General features: G+C 38.7%; 1 protein-coding gene across 1 annotated transcript; it reads right to left on the bottom strand.

Moving 5' to 3' along the window:
- Window positions 1-13,310: 13,310 nt before the first annotated feature.
- LOC110885409 (SCY1-like protein 2) lies at window positions 13,311-19,430 on the bottom strand. Its single transcript, XM_022133099.2, has 14 exons — window positions 18,774-19,430; window positions 18,480-18,584; window positions 17,346-17,456; window positions 17,081-17,263; window positions 16,861-16,987; window positions 16,695-16,756; window positions 16,514-16,600; window positions 16,285-16,371; window positions 15,876-15,989; window positions 15,659-15,787; window positions 15,409-15,471; window positions 14,589-14,750; window positions 14,387-14,505; window positions 13,311-14,316 (listed from the first exon to the last, which is right to left on the bottom strand). Exons 1-14 carry the CDS (start codon window positions 19,257-19,259, stop codon window positions 13,515-13,517), a joined length of 2,637 nt encoding a protein of 878 aa, XP_021988791.1. The 5' UTR covers window positions 19,260-19,430; the 3' UTR covers window positions 13,311-13,514.
- Window positions 19,431-20,001: the final 571 nt, after the last annotated feature.

The following is a 20,001-nucleotide window of genomic DNA, read 5'->3' as shown; positions in this document are numbered from 1 at the left end:
CCTACTGATTAGCCTTGATTAACCTAATTTAAATAACAATGCACACACACAAATGGGTTAGTAACTAATACAGCAGTTACGACAATTCACGAGATTAAACCCTCACAACGATTAACAAAGTGCAATACTTATTGATTCAGCGGATTCACAACGAATGACAGAGTATAGTCCGAGTTCGAACAGCACTCAAACATTCAAGTCGAAATCACGATGAATAACAAAGTATAACTCAATTAGAGCGGCACTTATACAATCGTTGGATAGTTTCAATCGATCGGACGTTGTATCGTAATAGCGATCGAGTTATTACCCTGTTTGTTGCAGCAGCGTTCCGTGATTTGTGTGTGTTGATAGTAATTTACGTATAACTTAATGTATACTGTGAATTTCTACGTCGAAGTAAAGCAGAATGTCAAGTGCCAACCCCTCTATATATACTGAAATTGTGTTTCCCCCGCGTGTCGCGACAGGGAACACAAAACCTTCCGCGTATCGCGGGAGGCAACATACTACCCTAGGGTAGTCTTGTGTCCCAGTAGGTTTGCCAAGTTGACTGTACGTACAATTCTTATTCAGACAACAAATTACGATGATAATTATCATTTAGGGTTTACCCCCTCTGAGTGTTAGGGGCCCTGATCATGATTCCGATTGTTATGAAAATTTTAGGGTTAATGTAAAATTACTTGGGTTTCTCAATTAGGGTTTCCTTATGGGATAATTAACATACTAAGTATAAATTTTATTGAGAGTTGTTACATCCTCCCCACCTTAAGAAAAATCTCGTCCTCGAGATTTACTGAAATAGATGAGGGTACTTTCGCTTCATCTCTGATTCCAGTTCCCAAGTGTACTCTGGTCCTCTCCTGGATTCCCATTTGACTTTCACTAGCACTAGTCGTTTGTGTTTGAGAAACTTAATCTTCCGATCTTCTATTTGTAGGGGTTTCTCTACGAATTTTAACTTTTCATTTACCTCTACATCTTGAAGAGGTACTACCAGGGATTCGTCTGATAAACATTTCTTGAGATTGGATACATGAAATACATCATGTACTCCAGCAAGTTCTTCTGGTAGTTGTAAGCGATAAGCAACTGGTCCTATTCGTTGTATTACTAAAAATGGTCCTACATATCTTGGACTCAGCTTTCCTTTCTTACCGAATCGTACTACTCCTTTCCAAGGAGAGACTTTCAAAAGTATTTTATCTCCAACTTGAAACTCTAGTGGCTTACGGCGATTGTCTGCATATCTTTTCTGACGGTCTCTAGCAGTCTTCAATCTTTCTTTGATTTGAGTGATCTTGTCAGTAGTTTCTTGCACAATTTCTGGACCTGATAATTGACTTTCTCCTATTTCTGCCCAACAAACTGGGGTTTTGCATTTGCGTCCATACAGTGCTTCGAATGGAGCAACTTCGATGCTTGAATGATAACTATTATTATAGGAGAATTCAATTAAGGGTAAGTGGCTATCCCAATTACCACCAAAATCAATTACACATGCTCGAAGCATGTCTTCCAGGGTTTGTATCATCCTTTCACTTTGTCCGTCTGTTTGTGGATGATATGCCGTACTCAAATTTAATCGGGTTCCCATTGCTTTCTGGAAACTAGTCCAAAAATGGGAAGTGAAACGACTATCCCTATCTGATACAATGGAGAGTGGGACTCCATGTAAAGATACTACTTCATCTACATATAATTTAGCTAATCTTTCCATGCTAAAGGTTTCCTTCATTGGTAGAAAATGAGCTGATTTGGTTAATTGATCAACAATTACCCAAATCGCATCATTACCTTTTCTGGTTTTGGGTAACTTAGTAACAAAATCCATTGTTATGAGTTCCCATTTCCATACAGGCATTTCCAACTGTTGTAGTAGTCCTGAAGGTTTCTGGTGTTCGGCCTTAACTTGTGAAGTAAGACACTTCGATACATAACTAGCTATATCCTTTTTCATTCCTATCCACCAGAAATTGTTTCTTAAATCTTGATACATCTTATTGTTTCATGGATGTACGGTATACCTAGATTTATGAGCTTCTTCTAAAATCTTATTTCTTAAATCTCCTTGCTTAGGTACCCAAATTCGTTTCTTGTGGAATCTCCAAATTCCATCACTTCCTTGTTCCAGTTCCTTTATATATCCTTTCATTTCTTCAGCATTGTCCTTGATTGCTGTTTCTTGAACTTTCTTCAATTGTTCCATTAAATCTACTTGTAGATTTAATCTAAGAGCACGGACTCGCTTTTGCTTCTCCTGATACTTACGACTTAAGGCATCTGCGACTACGTTCGCCTTTCCTTCATGATATTGAATATCACAGTCGTAATCGCTTAGGATTTCCATCCATCTTCTTTGCCTCATATTTAACTCTTTTTGCCCAAATATGTACCTTAAGCTTTTGTGATCTGTATAAACAGTAAACTTACTTCCGTACAGATAGTGTCTCCAAATCTTAAGGGCAAAAATTATAGCTCCTAATTCTAAATCATGCGTCGTATAGTTTTCCTCGTACTTCTTCAATTGTCTGGAAGCATACGCAATTACCTTTTTGCGTTGCATTAATACACATCCGAATCCTAACTTTGAAGCATCACAATATACTTCAAAATCTTCTGTTCCTTCGGGTAAGGCTAAAATTGGAGCATTCGTCAATCGGTGCTTTAAAATCTTAAAAGCTTCTTCTTGTCTAGGTCCCCATTCAAACTTAACGGCTTTACAGGTCAGCTTAGTCAAAGGTACAGCTATCTTAGAGAAATCCTTAATAAATCGTCTGTAGTATCCAGCTAGGCCTAGAAAACTTCTAATTTCCATAGCTGTTTGCGGGACCTTCCATTTGGTGATTGCTTCTATTTTAGAAGGATCTACGTGAATTCCTTCGTGATTAACCATGTGACCTAAGAATTGTACTTCTTGTAGCCAGAATTCACACTTTGAGAATTTGGCATAAAGCTTTTCCTTTCTTAACAACGTTAAGAGTGCATGCAGGTGCTTGCAATGTTCTTCCTGACTTTTGGAATAAATAAGTATATCGTCGATGAATACGATTACAAATTTATCCAAGTATGGTTTACAAATCCGATTCATCAGGTCCATAAATGCTGTTGGGGCATTTGTTAGTCCAAAGGGCATGACTGCAAACTAATAATGACCATACCTAGTTCTGAAAGCAGTTTTAGGTATGTCTTCTTCTTGTACTTTCAATTGATGATATCCGGAGCGCAAGTCTATCTTAGAAAAATACCTAGCGCCTTGAAGTTGATCAAAAAGATCGTCAATCCTAGGTAATGGATATCGATTCTTAATTGTAACTTTATTTAGTTCCCTATAATCGATACACATTCTCATCGATCCATCTTTCTTTTTCACAAACAACACTGGTGCTCCCCAAGGGGATGAACTAGGTTGTATAAACCCTTTGCTTAGTAATTCATCTAACTGCTTTTTCAGTTCTAGCATTTCGGTGGGTGCTAATCGATAAGGTGCCTTGGCTATTGGTGTAGTTCCTGGAATTAGATGAATTCTAAACTCTACTTCTCTATCGGGTGGTAACCCAGGTAATTCTTCTGGAAAGACATCTGGGTATTCTGAGACGATAGGGATGTCCTGTAGTTCCTTACTTTTAGTGTTAATGATTACGGAAATCATATACACCATTTCTTGTTTTCTTGAATAACTTGCCAACTTCATTACTGAAATGAATTTCAGTGGGTTTCGAGGTTTATCTCCTGTAATTAAAATTACCTCTCCTGTAGGAGTACGGATTTCTACGGAATTCTTATCACAAAGGATTCGAGCATGGTTGGCTATTAACCAATCCATTCCTAATACCACATCAAATCCGGATAATTTCATAGGTAACAGGTTTGCAGAAAACTTATGGCCTAAAAGTTCTATCTTTCCTTCCTGCAATACCTTATTTATGTTAACAGAATTCCCATCTGTCGTTTCGACTGTAAAAATCTGTCTAAGGGCGGTTAAGGGTAAGTTAAGAGCTTGGCAGAATGAAGTATTGATAAAACTTTGGTTTGCATCAGAGTCAAATAATACTTTTGCAAACACGTCGTGAACTAGGAACGTACCGGCTATCACATCTGGGATGAGTTCAGCTTCTTGAGTGGTTAGCTGGTATGCTCGTGCATTCTTCTTGGTAGCTCCGTCGGCCATCTTAGTTTTATTATCTGCTGGTTTTGCTAGCTTAGGGCATTTTGTTTGAAAATGTCCAGGTTCTCCACAGTTGTAGCAAATTATTGTTTTCCTTCTACATTCTTCTTCCCGGTGTCCTATAGCTTTGCAAAAGTTACAGGTCACATTACATCTTCCAAAGTGATTCTTCTTGCAATTTCTGCAAAAAGGCGGATTTGCAGCTTGCCTCGTTCCTCTCTTCTTGAATTTATTGCTATTATTACCCATACGAAATCCTTGGGTAATCTTTTGGGCCAATTCCTTCTTTCGCTCTTCTTCTCTTGCACGCACCAGCTCATCAGTTAGGGTATTAGCTAATTCCACAGCATCGTCAATAGTGCGAGGTCTTGCAGCTTTAACGATGTTACGGATTTCACTAAGTAATCCCCAAATGTAACGGGAAATGAGTACCGGTTCTGGCGAAGCCAGGGTAGGTACTACTCTCGCATATTCGAAGAATGTCGAAGTATATCCCCGACAATCTACGCCTATCATACGATGACTCAGGAACTTGTTGGCCATTCGTTCCTTTTCGTATTCGGGACATAATTTTCTTTCTACAAGACTCTTAAATTCTTCCCAGTTCATTGCATAGGCCACCCTTCTTCCTTTTGCTTGCAATACAGTGTTCCACCACTCTAACGCCCCTTCTTTGAACAAATTCGACGCATACATAACTTGATCTTCTTCGGCACATTTACTTATTGCAATTACTGCTTCGGTTTTCTCTAACCAACGCAGTACTGCAGTTGCTCCTTCGTTACCTGCAAATTCAGCAGGTTTGCAAGCAAGAAATTCTTTGTAAGTGCAACCAGGCGTTGCAGCTTTCATTTTATTAGGAGGTGGAGCCTGTCGTGGATTATTATTGTCATGATTGCCGCCTCCATTTACACTATGACTAAAATTGTCTTCCTGGGTACGTTACTAGGAATGATTTGTTGCGGTTCAACAGGTCTCTGAGCAGCAGCCATGATTGCAGGAATAGCATTAGCTATCCCTTGAGCGATGATATTTTCAATATCTTGTCTAGTCATGTATTGGTTTTCCTGATTTTGCTCAGATTGATTCTCTTCATTAACTGGTTCATTACTAGCGTTTTCCATCTGATAATTAGTATAAGTGTAAATTATTAGTGTCAAATAATTGCTAGTTAGATATAACAAAGCAATTACACATAAACACATAAAACCTTTCAACACATATCTATAACCAAAATTGTCGATGTCTCGACTTCTATTTTGTTTTATAGATTATATAGGCATCCATACACACTGTTTATCTCACAATGTTTTATTTCCCATTTTACAGGGTTAGATTTAACTATTACTATTATGATACAGACACACTTCCCACGCTACTATCTTTTAGTCAACTGGCTGTTTTAGTAGCGACGCTCCCTCTCGTCGTACTTCCAGGAGATTTGTTCCCCCATTTCCCGGATCCTATTCCCTGTACCTATCAGCTCTTCACCGAACTGACGAAGTTCGGCTAAGTTTTCGTTGCTCATTGGAGGATTGGGGATAGGTTCTGGATCAAACTGTGGGAGAAGAGTATAAGGACTGTTTATCATGTTTTGATATTGCCAGTCGTTCGTCCACCATTCCTCCATTTGGCCTAAAGGTCGAGTGTGGATTAGTGGATCTGGAATAGCTGGTTCCAGATTTACAGGAAGTTGGTTTTCGGCAGGGTAAGGATATAGATTATTGTGAATAGGGCTGATGACATCACAATTTGCCAGTAGACGGTCTATTTCGTCTTGAAATGTGATTTCTTCAGGTTGGCTAGAGCTTTCTCCAATTTCTATTCCTTTTTGTTTAGAATTTTCCCTTACTTCTATCTCTGCTGGCTTAGAGCTCTCTCCGGTCTCGAGTCCTTTTCCTTTGTCTATGGGGTTTTCTATTTTGGGGAGTTTCCTAGTGGCTGGCTTTCTCCTACGCACTTTCCTCCATCCTACATATCTTCTTCTCTTTTTAGGTTTTGCTTTTTCCAGCGGTGGAGCTTGGAATTCCAGAGGTTCCTCTATGTCAGCAATATAACTAGTAAAGTCGTGGGAGACTTCAATTGGTACTGGGTAGAGGTTGAGATTCTGAAATGCTTCCGGTATCTCATTCATGTTGTATAGCATATATGCAAAAATGCACAAAAATACTAAGTTAAAACTTTGGAACAAAGTTTTACAAATAAACATTGCAGTTTTATTGCATACTAATTTGTACAAAGACAACAGGAAAGAAAACACGCTAGGATTTATTTATTTACTATATGGTAGTTTTCTTCTAGACCAGGCTTATTGATAGTTTAGAGGTTTGCATTTTCCGCTACGGTAGCTAGCATATACAGATTTGCCCATTTTTCATCTAATTGGTCTTCCCAAGGTGGACTATTGCCTAATTCCTGAATTTCTGGATTAAACCTCACTTTCTTGACTTGGGGTTTCTGGCTTTTCCTAATGATCGAATTTCTTTTCTCTGGGGTGAGAGGATTCTCATATTGTGCTTTTTGAACAAAAATCCCTTCTTTCGGATCTAGTGGGTATTTGGAGGAAGAGGTTCCTTTTTCTGTGGGTGTAGTATCTAACTTGTGGTAGATAGCAGAAAGCTTTTGTTTACCCATACTGTAACTTAACAATTAATTAGTTAATAAAACATATTTTCACAGAATGGCAATTAGATTTCCTAAGTATTTTTCAATTACTTTAATAGGCTAAAATCAATAGTAAGCTTAAATCAGTGGCTCTGATACCACCTTTTCCTGTCACGGCCCTTGGCCCCGGTTTAACCCGGTCCAGAGCCGCGAGGCAGGAAATCCCGTGGTATCTATTTAAATGACAGCGGAAGCTTTCTTAAACAGGATCTTTTTAATACTAAAACTGCTCGTTTTATATAATATAGGGATAAATCCCATAATTTACAATAAGGTGATTTCCCGGGGAAATATTTATTTCTCAAAACATGTTTCTTTATTTATTTACATTGAGCCACTTTTCTAAGCTTGTAGTGCTCCGCGGCACTTTTCTTTGCTCACAACAGATCACCTGAAACATGTTTGAAAAAGGTTTTGTTAGCAGGGAAATACTGAGTGAATCATTCAGTTTTACTAAAATGACACGTTGTTATAATTTACAGTATTAAGAGCGATTACAATGTTTCCATATCAACCAACTACCCACAGTATTGTCACTCGACCGGATCTGTGACTGTGGTCATATCATTGTTGGGTCCGTTCACCCACAAGTGACGTAAATCACTATTTAGGTCCGACTACCTAATAGTGAATATCATGATTTAGGCTCGCTCACCTAAAATGATACAAACAATAGTAATGTGCACAATACCCCACATACCGGCTGTAATTTGGTGATTACAAAGACTTAATCCCTGTAATTATAACTTTGGAAAATAATTTGGAGTATTGTAAAACAGTTGATAAAAAAAGAATGACTCACTTTGCAGATTTAACGAGCAGAGTATAAGCCTACTGATTAGCCTTGATTAACCTAATTTAAATAACAATGCACACACACAAACGGGTTAGTAACTAATACAGCAGTTACGACAATTCACGAGATTAAACCCTTACAACGATTAACAAAGTGCAATACTTATTGATTCAGCGGATTCACAACGAATGACAGAGTATAGTCCGAGTTCGAACAGCACTCAAACATTCAAGTCGAAATCACGATGAATAACAAAGTATAACTCAATTAGAGCGGCACTTATACAAGATAGTTTCAATCGATTGGACGTTGTATCGTAATAGCGATCGAGTTATTACCCTGTTTGTTGCAGCAGCGTTCCGTGATTTGTGTGTGTTGATAGTAATTTACGTATAACTTAACGTATACTGTGAATTTCTATGTCGAAGTAAAGCAGAATGTCAAGTGCCAACCCCCTCTATATATACTGAAATTGTGTTTCCCCCGCGTGTCGCGACAGGGAACACAAAACCTTCCACGTATCGCGAGAGGCAACAATCTACCCTAGGGTAGTCTTGTGTCCCAGTAGGTTTGCCAAGTTGACTGTACGTACAATTCTTATTCAGACAACAAATTACGATGATAATTATCATTTAGGGTTTACCCCCTCTGAGTTTTAGGGGCCCTGATCATGATTCCGATTGTTATGAAAATTTTAGGGTTAATGTAAAATTACTTGGGTTTCTCAATTAGGGTTTCCTTATGGGATAATTAACATACTAAGTATAAATTTTATTGAGAGTTGTTACACCATTTTACGTGTTACTCATCGTTATGCTATCGAACTATTCAGGCTAACCCTACTCTCAAGCGCTCCCTTCAATCCATCAACCAATTGCTGTGAGTATACTCGAACCCTTTTTGCTTTAGCACTTTTGGGTGTTACATACGTTACTTATCAAAATCCCAATCGATCACACTACTCAATTATTTGAACGCTAACCGATATGCATGTATTACGTGACTAAATGAATGCTTGTTGATTGTGTTTACACGTGGAATGCTGTCTACCTGCCTTAACGACGTAGTACTATAGTTTGGACTCAGCACCCGTTCACACGGGGGTTGTTAAGGACAATTACTTGCATGGATTACGGTGGTAATCATGTATTGCGAACTGTCTCGGACAGTCAACCCGGAGTCATTGGTATCGATAGATCCATGTCGATAATTAACATGCTTCGTTTTCCTCTGTGTACGTGCTGGTTATGCGTAAACTATTTCGAACTCTATATGCTATTATCAAACTTGTATGCTCACCTTTACAATATATGTATTGACTTTATTTTAACGTATGTGACAGGTGTTTAAGATGTTTGCTTGCTAGGAAAGCGAGGCTAGAATAAAGCTCTAGAGCCCCCCAACAAATAGTTGTCTGTCAGGAACAAGCAACTAGAGCATAGTTGTCTGTAGATCTTGTCAGGCTGGGTCTTTAGGAGCATTTGAACAATATTTATTTGTTTTATTTAAATCTGAGTTGTCAGAACAGAATATTTGACTAGTTGTTATCTGTAATAATATATTGTATTATTTGGGATACGGTATGGGACGTATCATTTAACTGAATAGTATTAATAGTTGTTGTGGAAACTTCTGGACAATCTGTTTTGCTCAGTGCCATGCCCCGATGATTCCGCCATCGGTTGGGGTGTGACAATAAAAATGAAACTGAAGTCCATCCACCTGAACTGCATCAACCCTCTCACCTAGATGACTTAGAAGACATAAGTCAAATAGAAGAGAGGATTCTCCTAAAAATCAAAGAAATAGAATCCTTGATGAAGGCGCGATGTTCATCAAGGATCCCATCCGAAGGATAATCGATGGAGTAAAAATCAGGTACATACAGCAACACCGAGGTCAATCAACCTTCTACCGTAGACGCCCGCGAAGACGAGAGCGATAGTTGTCCTTGTTTCGATTTCGCGATGACGATCCCCTTTACAGAGTGTGAATCTCATACCGACAGCATGGATAGGAGCGAATCAACTCACACCTTCTTTAACAAGAGCCCGGATAAGGTAAATAAGAGATAGTCCCGTTTTTCCATTTTTAGAGAAGTCTTCTACCTTTCTGATAACCTCTTGCGTTTTCGCACCTCTCGTCTGAGTCTGAGGTATATCCGGCAATACGGTGTTGTTCTAACCAGTAAGGAACCACCCGATGACGGATAATTCCTTAAAAACCTAGACAATCTTCATAAAAACCCTGAGCACGGGGTCGTGTTCCTCAAATACGGGGCCGTGCCCATCATTCTTCTAAAACATGGGGCGTACCGGACTAACACGGGGTCGTGCCCCTCGCATTTTTTCTGCACGGGGTTGTGTCAATGATGACATGGCCTGTGTTCAACTAACAGAAAACATTCTCTGACACATGCAGACGGCACGGGGCCGTGCTAGCGTGCTGTCACTGTCTATAAAGTCAGCCTTTGGGGAGAATGCTTAGAACCATTCCAAAAGGGCAGGATCCTCCAGATTCTTCACACATACCCCAAAAGGTATGTTCTTAAAAATGTCTCATTTGACCTTCTTATCCTTTCCTCTTTTGGTCTTTTCCCCTTCTTCATTCTTCCATGAACTCCATTGAAGCTTGAAGCTTCAAGCTTAAAAGCTTCAATGGGAGGTTCATACACTTGATTCTTAGCTCAAAGTTTTGCAAATATATTATAGTAAAACATTATTTTAAGTTATTTACATTCAGAAAGTTAAAAATCAATCAAATCTAACTTGTAATAAAATTTCTTGAGCTAAGAATCTGGAACAATTGGAGCAGCATGGGGTCGTGCCACTCTGGCACAGGGCCATGCTGAACATTCTGATATTCCATATCTTTTTAACGGTTAGTCATTTTCTCTCAAGATGTCAAGCCAGCAGAGTGGAATGTCATCAACAAGCTCCAGAACCAACCGGAGAGGGAGGAGACTCTCTCTCGAGGCAATTCTTGTGAGGTACGTGAGTGCCTTGAGAGAAAGTCTTGATGAGATGACCTTAGTGGAAGAAGTTCTAGTAGACCGTGTGAACTATCTCTCCATGGGGCTAGAAGATTGTTTCACGGAAATCGACCTTTTACACCAAATGTTGAACATCTTGGCCATGCCTCCGATGGAACCAATCTGGCCGCAAGAAGATTGGAACCTCGCTAATGAGGTCATCTAACCCACGGGATGGGAAGACGAGATTCCGGAACCTCCCCCTATCAATGTTGCCTTCGAGGTTCTGATAAATCCCGCTACCCCTCAAGAAAGGGTAGAAGAGGAACCCTACATCTTCCTCCCAGGGAAGATCGAAGAGATGCTCAACGACCTCTAGATTGAGTATTTCCCACAAAAGCTCTAGTCCTCCAAACATCTAACTTTCGTAGATCTAGGAACGTAGCTTTAGGGTTGTTTAAAAATGATCTCAGAGAGGATTCTAAAGATCCTATCTATCTATCTTAGTTTTATGTAGGTTTGTAATTTTTATTTCTTGTAATTGTTTTTATTTTTAATGAAATGGAGGATTGGACGATTGTTATTTAAATAAATGTGTTAAAGAGAATGGAAATACCAGATGGATGATGAAAAATGGAACCTATGCACGTAAATCAGAGGCCTCCCGACTCATAAACTGCAAAACAGTGGCTGCAGCACGGGGCCGTGCTCACCCAGCACGCCCCCGTGGCCACCCCACCGTAAGTCTTCTGTTTAAAAACAGTTAACACTTTTTGAAAATCTCTTAATTCCGAAGAGAAACAAAGATGTGCTAAAAACCCGGATCAAGTAACTGATGAAACAAACTCGGATGAAACCTAAACCACTAACAAATTTGGACCCAATAAGTCCTGACAGAAAAGTTCACAAATTCAGACACATTGACTACCCACAAATTCGGATAGGGAAAACAGTTTCGACAAATTCGGACTCAGACAAATGACTTAACAAACCCTGACTCAACAAACCCTGACACAATGAGCACAAATTCGGACAGGATGAAGTTCACAAATTCGGATTCAAATAGATTCACAAATTTGGACAAGGAAGACTAACAAATTCGGACAGGGACTCTTGAACAAATTCGGATGAAATAAGATTAAACAAAATTGGACCTAAACCAAGATTCCAAATTCGGACAGGAGAAGATCCAAATTCGGACTGGATAATTCCCCAAATTCGGACACTTTAAGCTTAGACTAAAACTCCGGAGTGTCTAAATTCGGATCAGTATCCAACCAGCTTCCGAATTTATTTCCTAAGCGTTACTTCACACTAGGTCATCAATAAATACGGAAGTAACAAATACGGAAAAATGTGTAAAATCAGACAGTGTAAAAATCCAAAAATAGATCTGATGATTGCTTACCTCAGCAATCTTCTTCACCTTTTCAGCAACAACCCAGATAATTTGCAGAAACTTTTAAATCTGACACTCTCTGAACACAATCCGAACAATCAAATCAAAGACAAATACTCAATACTAAAACCTAATCACCATCCATCATGAAAAATTAAGAAATAGATGAATAATCCATGAAAATCATAAGAAAAAGATGAGAAACCCTAGAAAATAGAATACCCTCAAGAACAAATTAAACGGATCCAAAAATCTAACCTCCAACATGAAACCTACAACGGTAAGAGCACTCTCTATACAGAGCTTGCTCTGATACCACTTGTAAGCCCACCTACGGACCTCGAACACCCAAATAGGATCACTAACACGAACAACCGACTCACACGGTGTGCGGAATCCACCACGTGATGCGAACCGCTGCAAAGGTCATGATATAGAAGGTGTAGAAGAACAGAGATGAGTGACAATCTGTGAATCCACAAAGTATTCACAAATTATCAACACACACAAGAACACATTGTAGAAAGGGTTTTGCTTCACACACTAGAGAGAAACTTGCACAGAAAGATAAATCTCCAAAAGTCGTGTCCATTGCATTCATTCACAAAGTATAAATACAATGACAAATTCGGACTTCACAAGTCCTGACAAGAAGTCCGAATATACTACCATAAAGTCGGACACACATATCCTGACAAAACACCTAGTCCGAACATATATATCAAATTCGGACAAACATAACAAACCCTAAAATTAAACTATGACACAAGAGAGGTTCAAATTTATACTATATTCGGACTACTCCTTACAAATTCGGACAAGCATGATTAAGACAAACACTTTACAAGAATTACAAACTAGACCCTGAAATTTCTTCTGTTACAGAATCCATCATTTATCATCAACATGTGCACTGACAATTTCGTTCTATAACGACCAAAACCTTACCTGGCTATAATTTTCTTCGTGATGACTACCCCTATCCACGCAGATGGCTGGAAGGTTATCTCGCTATGATCTTCTACTATTACGAACGCTTGACCGATCAAGCGATTTATTATTTATTTAAACTACCCCTCTAATGCTCTTAACTGTCACCTTTAAAACACAATTAAGAGATTAGCCAATTAATCAATTTGTACAAAACTACTAGCATACCTAGATTGTAACTAGCAAGCTCAATCATATACATAATCGGCTAATATCTTATGCCCACATGTCACACACTTAAAACACTGAATATTTTGATGCATAATGTACTTTTACATATGAATAAAGAATTTAAATATTCAGCAACTAAACTAGTGAATAGCGCCAAACCAAGAATATGTAACACGTAATGTACTAATACAAACAACAATCAAATCAAATAAAATATAATGTGATATGATATGCTATTAATAGTAGAAGCAACCTACAAGTATGTCAAACTATTAAAAGAAAACAAAACTTGAAAACGTGACACAAATATATGAACACGCATGCATTTTCATGCCTGGGGTAAGGTTCAAAACTAGAGCAAATCCAATAACGGAGGCTGCTCAGATGATGGTTTTGCTTGGGTAGAACGCGATTGACGACTTTGCCCTTGCGTTCTACCTCCTCTCCCTCTACCGACAGCATTCTGAGGCGGTGGAGCGAGTCTCGGTGCCGCCTTCGAGCTCTTGGTAGACGCAAATATGGAACTAAGATCCGCGGTCTTGGGACCAGTTGATGAGCCATAGTCATTTCTCATGGATCCAATGGGGTTATGGCTAGCAGTTCCCCCATTAAGACTACTCAAACTGGGAAACCCCATGTTGACCCAGTCGTCATTACTATTTGGTTGACTTTCTACACGTGTGGCGTTTCTGTTAATAGACGGGTTTGATAAACCGTTGGTGGAAGCTTGTGGTGCTGCCATAGGCCAGTTTGCAAACGGGTCTAAATCATCAAAGCTGGCATTTGAAGACCCTCCTTTCATAGTATCACCACCTGCTTGATTGGAGGATAACTGCGGGGGCCACTCGAAATCGGCTGCGAGACATGATGTTGGCGTTTGTTGCACGGATGGAGTAGACATCATCGGGAACTGCAAATCTTTTGAATTTTCTTGGACAATTTGCGGTATGTTTGTTGATGATTTCGGTTGTGTGGAAGATGCTTTTGGTGGGCCCCAGTCTTCATCCCATGTGGAGTTGGTTTTTGCGGTGGATGAAGCAGTTGGAACATTTTTAACGGAAGTCGGTGGCGCTACACTTGCATTGGGTAAAGGAAATGCTTTCATGTCGACACCTGTATCATTCATTGTTACTCCCTTCTTTTCTTCAATTTTCCTGCAATTGAAACAAGAAATCGTGTTAATAATTCACATATTTGCACTTTGCTAGAAAAGGGGAACAATACCTGAGAACGGATTTAACGAACGACATGTACTTGGCGAACTGTTGAACGTTTAATTGTTGTGCAAGGAGAAGGGGGATAAGTAATGGAAGAACATGCTCAGCTACAAAGTCAACTCCATGCTACATAACAAAAAAAGAGAGAAATGTGAGCTGTTACAACAGAATACTTAGGGTTGTGTTCGATACAAAATTAAATGTGAGACCTTTTTCAAAATGGAATTTGCAACCCCAAGGGTGCACATAAGAGTTGGGGCAGAACGGTCAACAGCAGTACAACGCTGAATTGTTTGTAGGATGTCCAAAATAGCTGGCTTATCGAGCACCGTAACCATATCACCTAAACATAATAAGGCATTTACTCTCACCTGCCAGAAAAGATGAGGTTTATATATACCCTCATATGTAAATCAACATCATACTACATATTTACAGGGGAATTGGCCTGTAATAATCCCACCTAGACCTTATTGGCCATTAATAATCCCACCTCAGAATATTCCCCCCACCAGTCCCACCTTACAACTATTTTTCCTACAATGGTCCCCCGTTAAAAAACCTTAACGGAGTTAAGTTTTTTTCCAAATTACAAACAGATTTTTAAGGGCTTTTGATCAGAACGATGAAACAAGTCCATTGATGTAAAACTTACTTCGAAATGGTGCTCCAAGTGACTTGATTTTGGTTAATTGGAAATTTAAACACCCGAATTGAAGCGCCGTTTTCATTGTTTGGAGCACCGTTTCGAGGCAAGTTTTACATCAACGGACTCGTATCGTCATTCTAATCAAAAGCCCTAAAAAATCTGTTTGTAATTTGGAAAAAAAGCTTAACTCCGTTAAGTTTTTTTAACGGGGGACCATTGTAGGAAAAATAGGTGAAAGGTGGGACTGGTGGGGGGAATATTCTGAGGTGGGATTATTAATGGCCAATAAGATCTAGGTGGGATTATTACAGGCCAATTTCCCTATATTTATATCTCCATAACCAATCGAAATGACTAACATATTAAGAAAAACAACATACCGCAGCAACTGTTGTCTTGAGGGCCAAGCCATGAACACGAGGCAAAATTGACTGTTTTACTAGCTGGAATTTAGTCAGAATACCTGATGTCAGTATAAACTTAAACTAACAACTTCAAAGTATAAAGTTCTTAGCTATCATGCATTATCATCTATTTCATCAATCTGTTACGTTCTAGTTAACATCAAGGCATACCTAAGGAATTAATACTCTTTTATAAGCTTAATCTTTAGATAAAATAAAGATTTACCTGAGGTTCAAGTTTTGTAGCAAGCGTTACAGTTTTTTTCAGCACTTCCTCTTGCATGCGAGCATCAGTGTCATCATAGGCTCGCACAAGCATGGGTAAAACATGAGAAACCAAGTGCTCCTGACTAGCCTGCCATCATACACACCACAATAGAGCATATTGAATAGACATCATCTTAAAAGTGAAGGGTAAATAGGTAATTAGACCAATTACTTACCTTGTTGACAATTAACTCTGCATGCTTCACAAGAAGCAGTAGGGTCTCACCTGCAGCAGTGCTTAAGACAGGAACAAGAGCAGGTAGAGTTGAAGCCTCAAAATCATATTTATCCTGCAATACAGCAACATAAATACATGGTTTTCAAAAAAAGAATACATAATGCAAGTTATTAATTTACATGTTATCAATTTAATCTGCCACATACTCATTACAGGTATATGTACATAGGCAAGAAGTGTTTAAATTTGTTTCGCTTGGTTTTATAATACTCTGAAGATTTGTCATGATCACATTGTTCTCGACCAAATGATCTTATCGAAAAATGACTCATTCAAGCTTTCGGATACATTTATATAAAACATGATATATAAGACGCATAAAAAATATCCTATACAACTAATAGTACCTGAGAGTCGGCTATCTTTAAAACCATGGGGAGAATCATCGGCTGCATGACCATATTCCGAAGCTCTGCACAGAGAGGCGGAAGAACCTACACAAACAGAAACAAAGTTAACTCGCCATTTTCGATATGTGAAAAAAGATTAAATAAAAAAAACTGGAATATTTTTCTTGCTTTAACCCTTTATCTAAAGTATGATATTCAAAGCCTGCAATTTTAGACAAAACATAACCTTGTATCGTAAAATGCGAGCATCAAAATCTTTCCACATGTCCAACAGGGCTTTTAAAAACTCTGACTTCTGCATGTTATCTCTTTCCTGAAACAAATAATAAATTGACATAAAATCATCTTAAAAACAAATCATAGTATTCAGAAAATTGTTATAAATACTTCAAATCCCACGCACGTACAAGCATGTGGTCCAGGAAACGAAGCGCACGCAACCTAGTGTCATCGCGAAAAAAGGGAGAACCTGAAAAGTGAGAAAAACATAGAAGGTTTTGAGGATACGAACGACAAAGAGTCATGTCTGTGTTTATTATTTCAGGTAGTGTAAGAAACGACACAACTCTTTACCCGTAAAATCTAAAGCTGATGGCCGTGAAGCCTCGTTTGGTGAAAGCATTCTTTTCAAATCAGCAACTAGTTCAGGGGGAATGGATGAAAAAGCCTCACTGGACAAATACGTCAATTTATTCATGTACTGCAATGGAAGCACACAAAGTTAGCATTAAACAAAATAGAAAAACTTGTGTTATATACTTATATAAGACATTTATTTTTTTCAATCTAATACCATTTTAACATTGTTGTGGCAGTCAAACAAGGACTTTTTAGCAATTAAATGATAAGCGAGGCATGCGAAGCTAAATATATCGGAAGAGCATCCGAAGGAAGGGGCCTTGGCCCTGACTAGCTCTGGAGCGGTGTAGTTTAGTGATGGCTGAAGTGGCAGAATCGAATCTTCAACGTCATATTCCTGATAAAGCATAATCATGTGAAACATAAGTCGCAATTCTGATAGTCAAAATTTTATGGTTAATACAAATGTTACCACTCACAGAATAATGAAAGGGCTGAACAGTAGATGGATCTGTAGTTGATTGATCCGCAGATATTGCAAAACTGAATCCACCGAGCTTCCAAGCTCCACTCGAGTTGATTAAGACAGCCTCAAATAGCCAATGAAGAAAAAAAAGTCAAATAATGCTAATATTGACTATTACTATCAACAGTAAGATCAAATTAAGCATATCCGATTCATGATGACAAAATAGGATAACGTGTGCACTGGGTAACCATGTAAAGGGCACCACAAAGCACATAGTAGATAAAAAAGAAAACCTATAACCTTCCCTATCAAGGAAGTTTTGACCAATGTGAAAGTTAAAAATTTATGTTTTTGGACACATCACACATGAAGCACTAGACATGTTTCAGAACCTAAAAGGGAACAGTAACGCAACTGACAACCTCCAGGAAATTAGAATTTAGAAGTAGCTTATCTAAATCTAAAGGATATTCATGCAATAAAAAAGTTGATAAGAAACAAAACACCAGCAGACCCATAACCAGATTGATGATCAAGCTCTAGTTACTGAAATTCTAGTTGGTGCTAATTACTCTTTATATGGTACATAACTTCAATCTAAGCACTTAAATTAGAAAAAAAAAAGGTTGAGAACTTCAAGACAGAAACCAAAGTATATAAATCACCAAAAAGAAGCTTATCTGTTGGGTTTTATCTGATGTCTGGGCTAAAGAGGTCCTTACATAGGTTTCCAGCAAGATATGCCAGCAACAACTAGAGGTGGCTGGGGCTCTAATACCATGTAACCAGCAAAAAAATTGTGTACTCCATGTGATGTCAAGACTCATATTCATATACAAGGATAAGAAAAGAAAACTGGAGGAATAAAAAAACTAGATAAACTTGCATCACTATCAACATGAGGTTAAAACCTTTATTATGTGTGTGTGTGCGCGCACCCAAATGTGGGAAACGTTAAACAAGAAACCCCTCATGTATTGAATGTTCAAATGGAAATGAGGTTCTATCATAAACTTATTTGATTGATCACAAACCATCTCTAAAACATACATTAAACAGAGTTCAATAACAACAAAATGAAAAAAGAAACCGTCTCTTTAGGTGACAACCAAGCATATAGAGTCTAGAATAAGCTTGCATATACCTCAGGGGACAGGCCACGATGGACAAGGTGGGCATTATTGTGAAGAAAGTCCAAAGATTCTGCTACCTGAAGCAAACCATGTTTAACCTCCAACAATCCCATTTCCTACAAAACAACCAGCAAACGTTTCAATGTAGAATAATAAGATCAATCGAATCGATGTCCACTCTCATAAAACTTACAAGACACATTTCAAAACCCTACATTTCATATGTCCACTCTCTCTCATACATAAATAATCTACTCCTACTTACCATACTTGTATTAACATTTAATCAGATAGAAAATACCTACCATTCCTTGAAGCTCATGTGGAACCTTAGCAATATTATCCAACATCCCAATCGCATTGGCCACAGACGCAAACAAAGGCTCAGTAACCATAGCCATTGCATTCTTATTCTCATCTAGGGCTTGAATCACATGAACCACACCAGGATGCCTCAACCTAACCAACCTACTTGCATCAGCCCTAATAATCTCAAAAAACGAGTCCTCCGCCGCCTTCGAAAGGCCGGTGCGTGCCCTAGCCTCCGATAAGGCGCGCTTATCAAGCACCCACACGCATACGGTCGGATACTGGTGCGAAATGACCGTGGAACCGCCGCGAGCCTTGCCGGAGTAGAGCTTCCAGACGAGGCCGGGTCCGGCGGAGCCGATCTGGTCGAGGAGTTCGTAATCCTGAAGCGGTTTGGGTCCGGTGACGTCCTGAACGGTTTTTTCGATTACAGCAGCGGTTTTCGCGAAGGCTTGGGTCAGAGTTTTCATGTTGAGAGACATGATTGAATTTGATCGGGAGGAGATCTGGATCGGGAAAGTGTGTAAGGTTGCCGGAATCGGTCCTCCGATCAAAATTCCTCTCTCCTCCGGTGAAGTGTGAGTTTTATGATAATTGGTGTGACGTGCGTATAATTACATCCGATGGTCATCGATGCCACCTAATTTTCTTACACCCCTAATTTTCTTATTGTAATAATAAGTATATTTAAATTTAAATTTATTTAAATTTAATTTAAAAAAGAAAGAAAACGCAACTTAAAAACAAACTACAATTAAACCCTCTATAATAACTAAGTTAATATAGAACTCGTGGATTATAACGAACCCGTTAAACAAAAGAAAAAAAAATGTAAAATCGTTGAACCCAACATGCAAAATTTCTCGTGTTAACTCGTAAAATTTAGAACGAAACGTAAAAATGTTGAACCAGACACACACGTTGCATCGTGTTAACTCGAAAAATTCAGAACGAAACGTAAAATGAAAAATTGCGAAAGATGAAAAGTATAGGGTACCATAAAACGAAAGTTTTGCGAAAGAACAAAAGTATAATGGACCATAAAATGGTTTAGTCATGGAACAATGATGTGTTTCAAAACACATCTACTTTCCTTTGTAGATTTGTACATTTTTAGATAGGTTTTTGGTCATTTTTAGTTGTTTTTGGCTTTTACTTAGTTGGAATGTATTTTTTTTAGATGTTCGTGTGCAAATGGAGCTAAAACGAGCAAAAATGGAGAAG

This window comes from Helianthus annuus, chromosome 10 (genome assembly GCF_002127325.2).
Source record: "Helianthus annuus cultivar XRQ/B chromosome 10, HanXRQr2.0-SUNRISE, whole genome shotgun sequence".
Taxonomy (NCBI): Eukaryota; Viridiplantae; Streptophyta; class Magnoliopsida; order Asterales; family Asteraceae; genus Helianthus; species Helianthus annuus.
This window is presented reverse-complemented; position numbering and strand designations above follow the sequence as displayed.

Coding starts and splice junctions, on each gene's coding strand:
- LOC110885409 (XM_022133099.2), bottom strand. CDS start 19,259: ATGTCTCTCAACATGAAAACTCTGACCCAAGCCTTCGCGAAAACCGCT. Junction 14,751..15,408: donor TCAAGACAACAGTTGCTGCG/GTATGTTGTTTT, acceptor CTTTTCTGGCAG/GTGAGAGTAAATGCCTTATT. Junction 14,506..14,588: donor CAAATTCCATTTTGAAAAAG/GTCTCACATTTA, acceptor TTTGTTATGTAG/CATGGAGTTGACTTTGTAGC.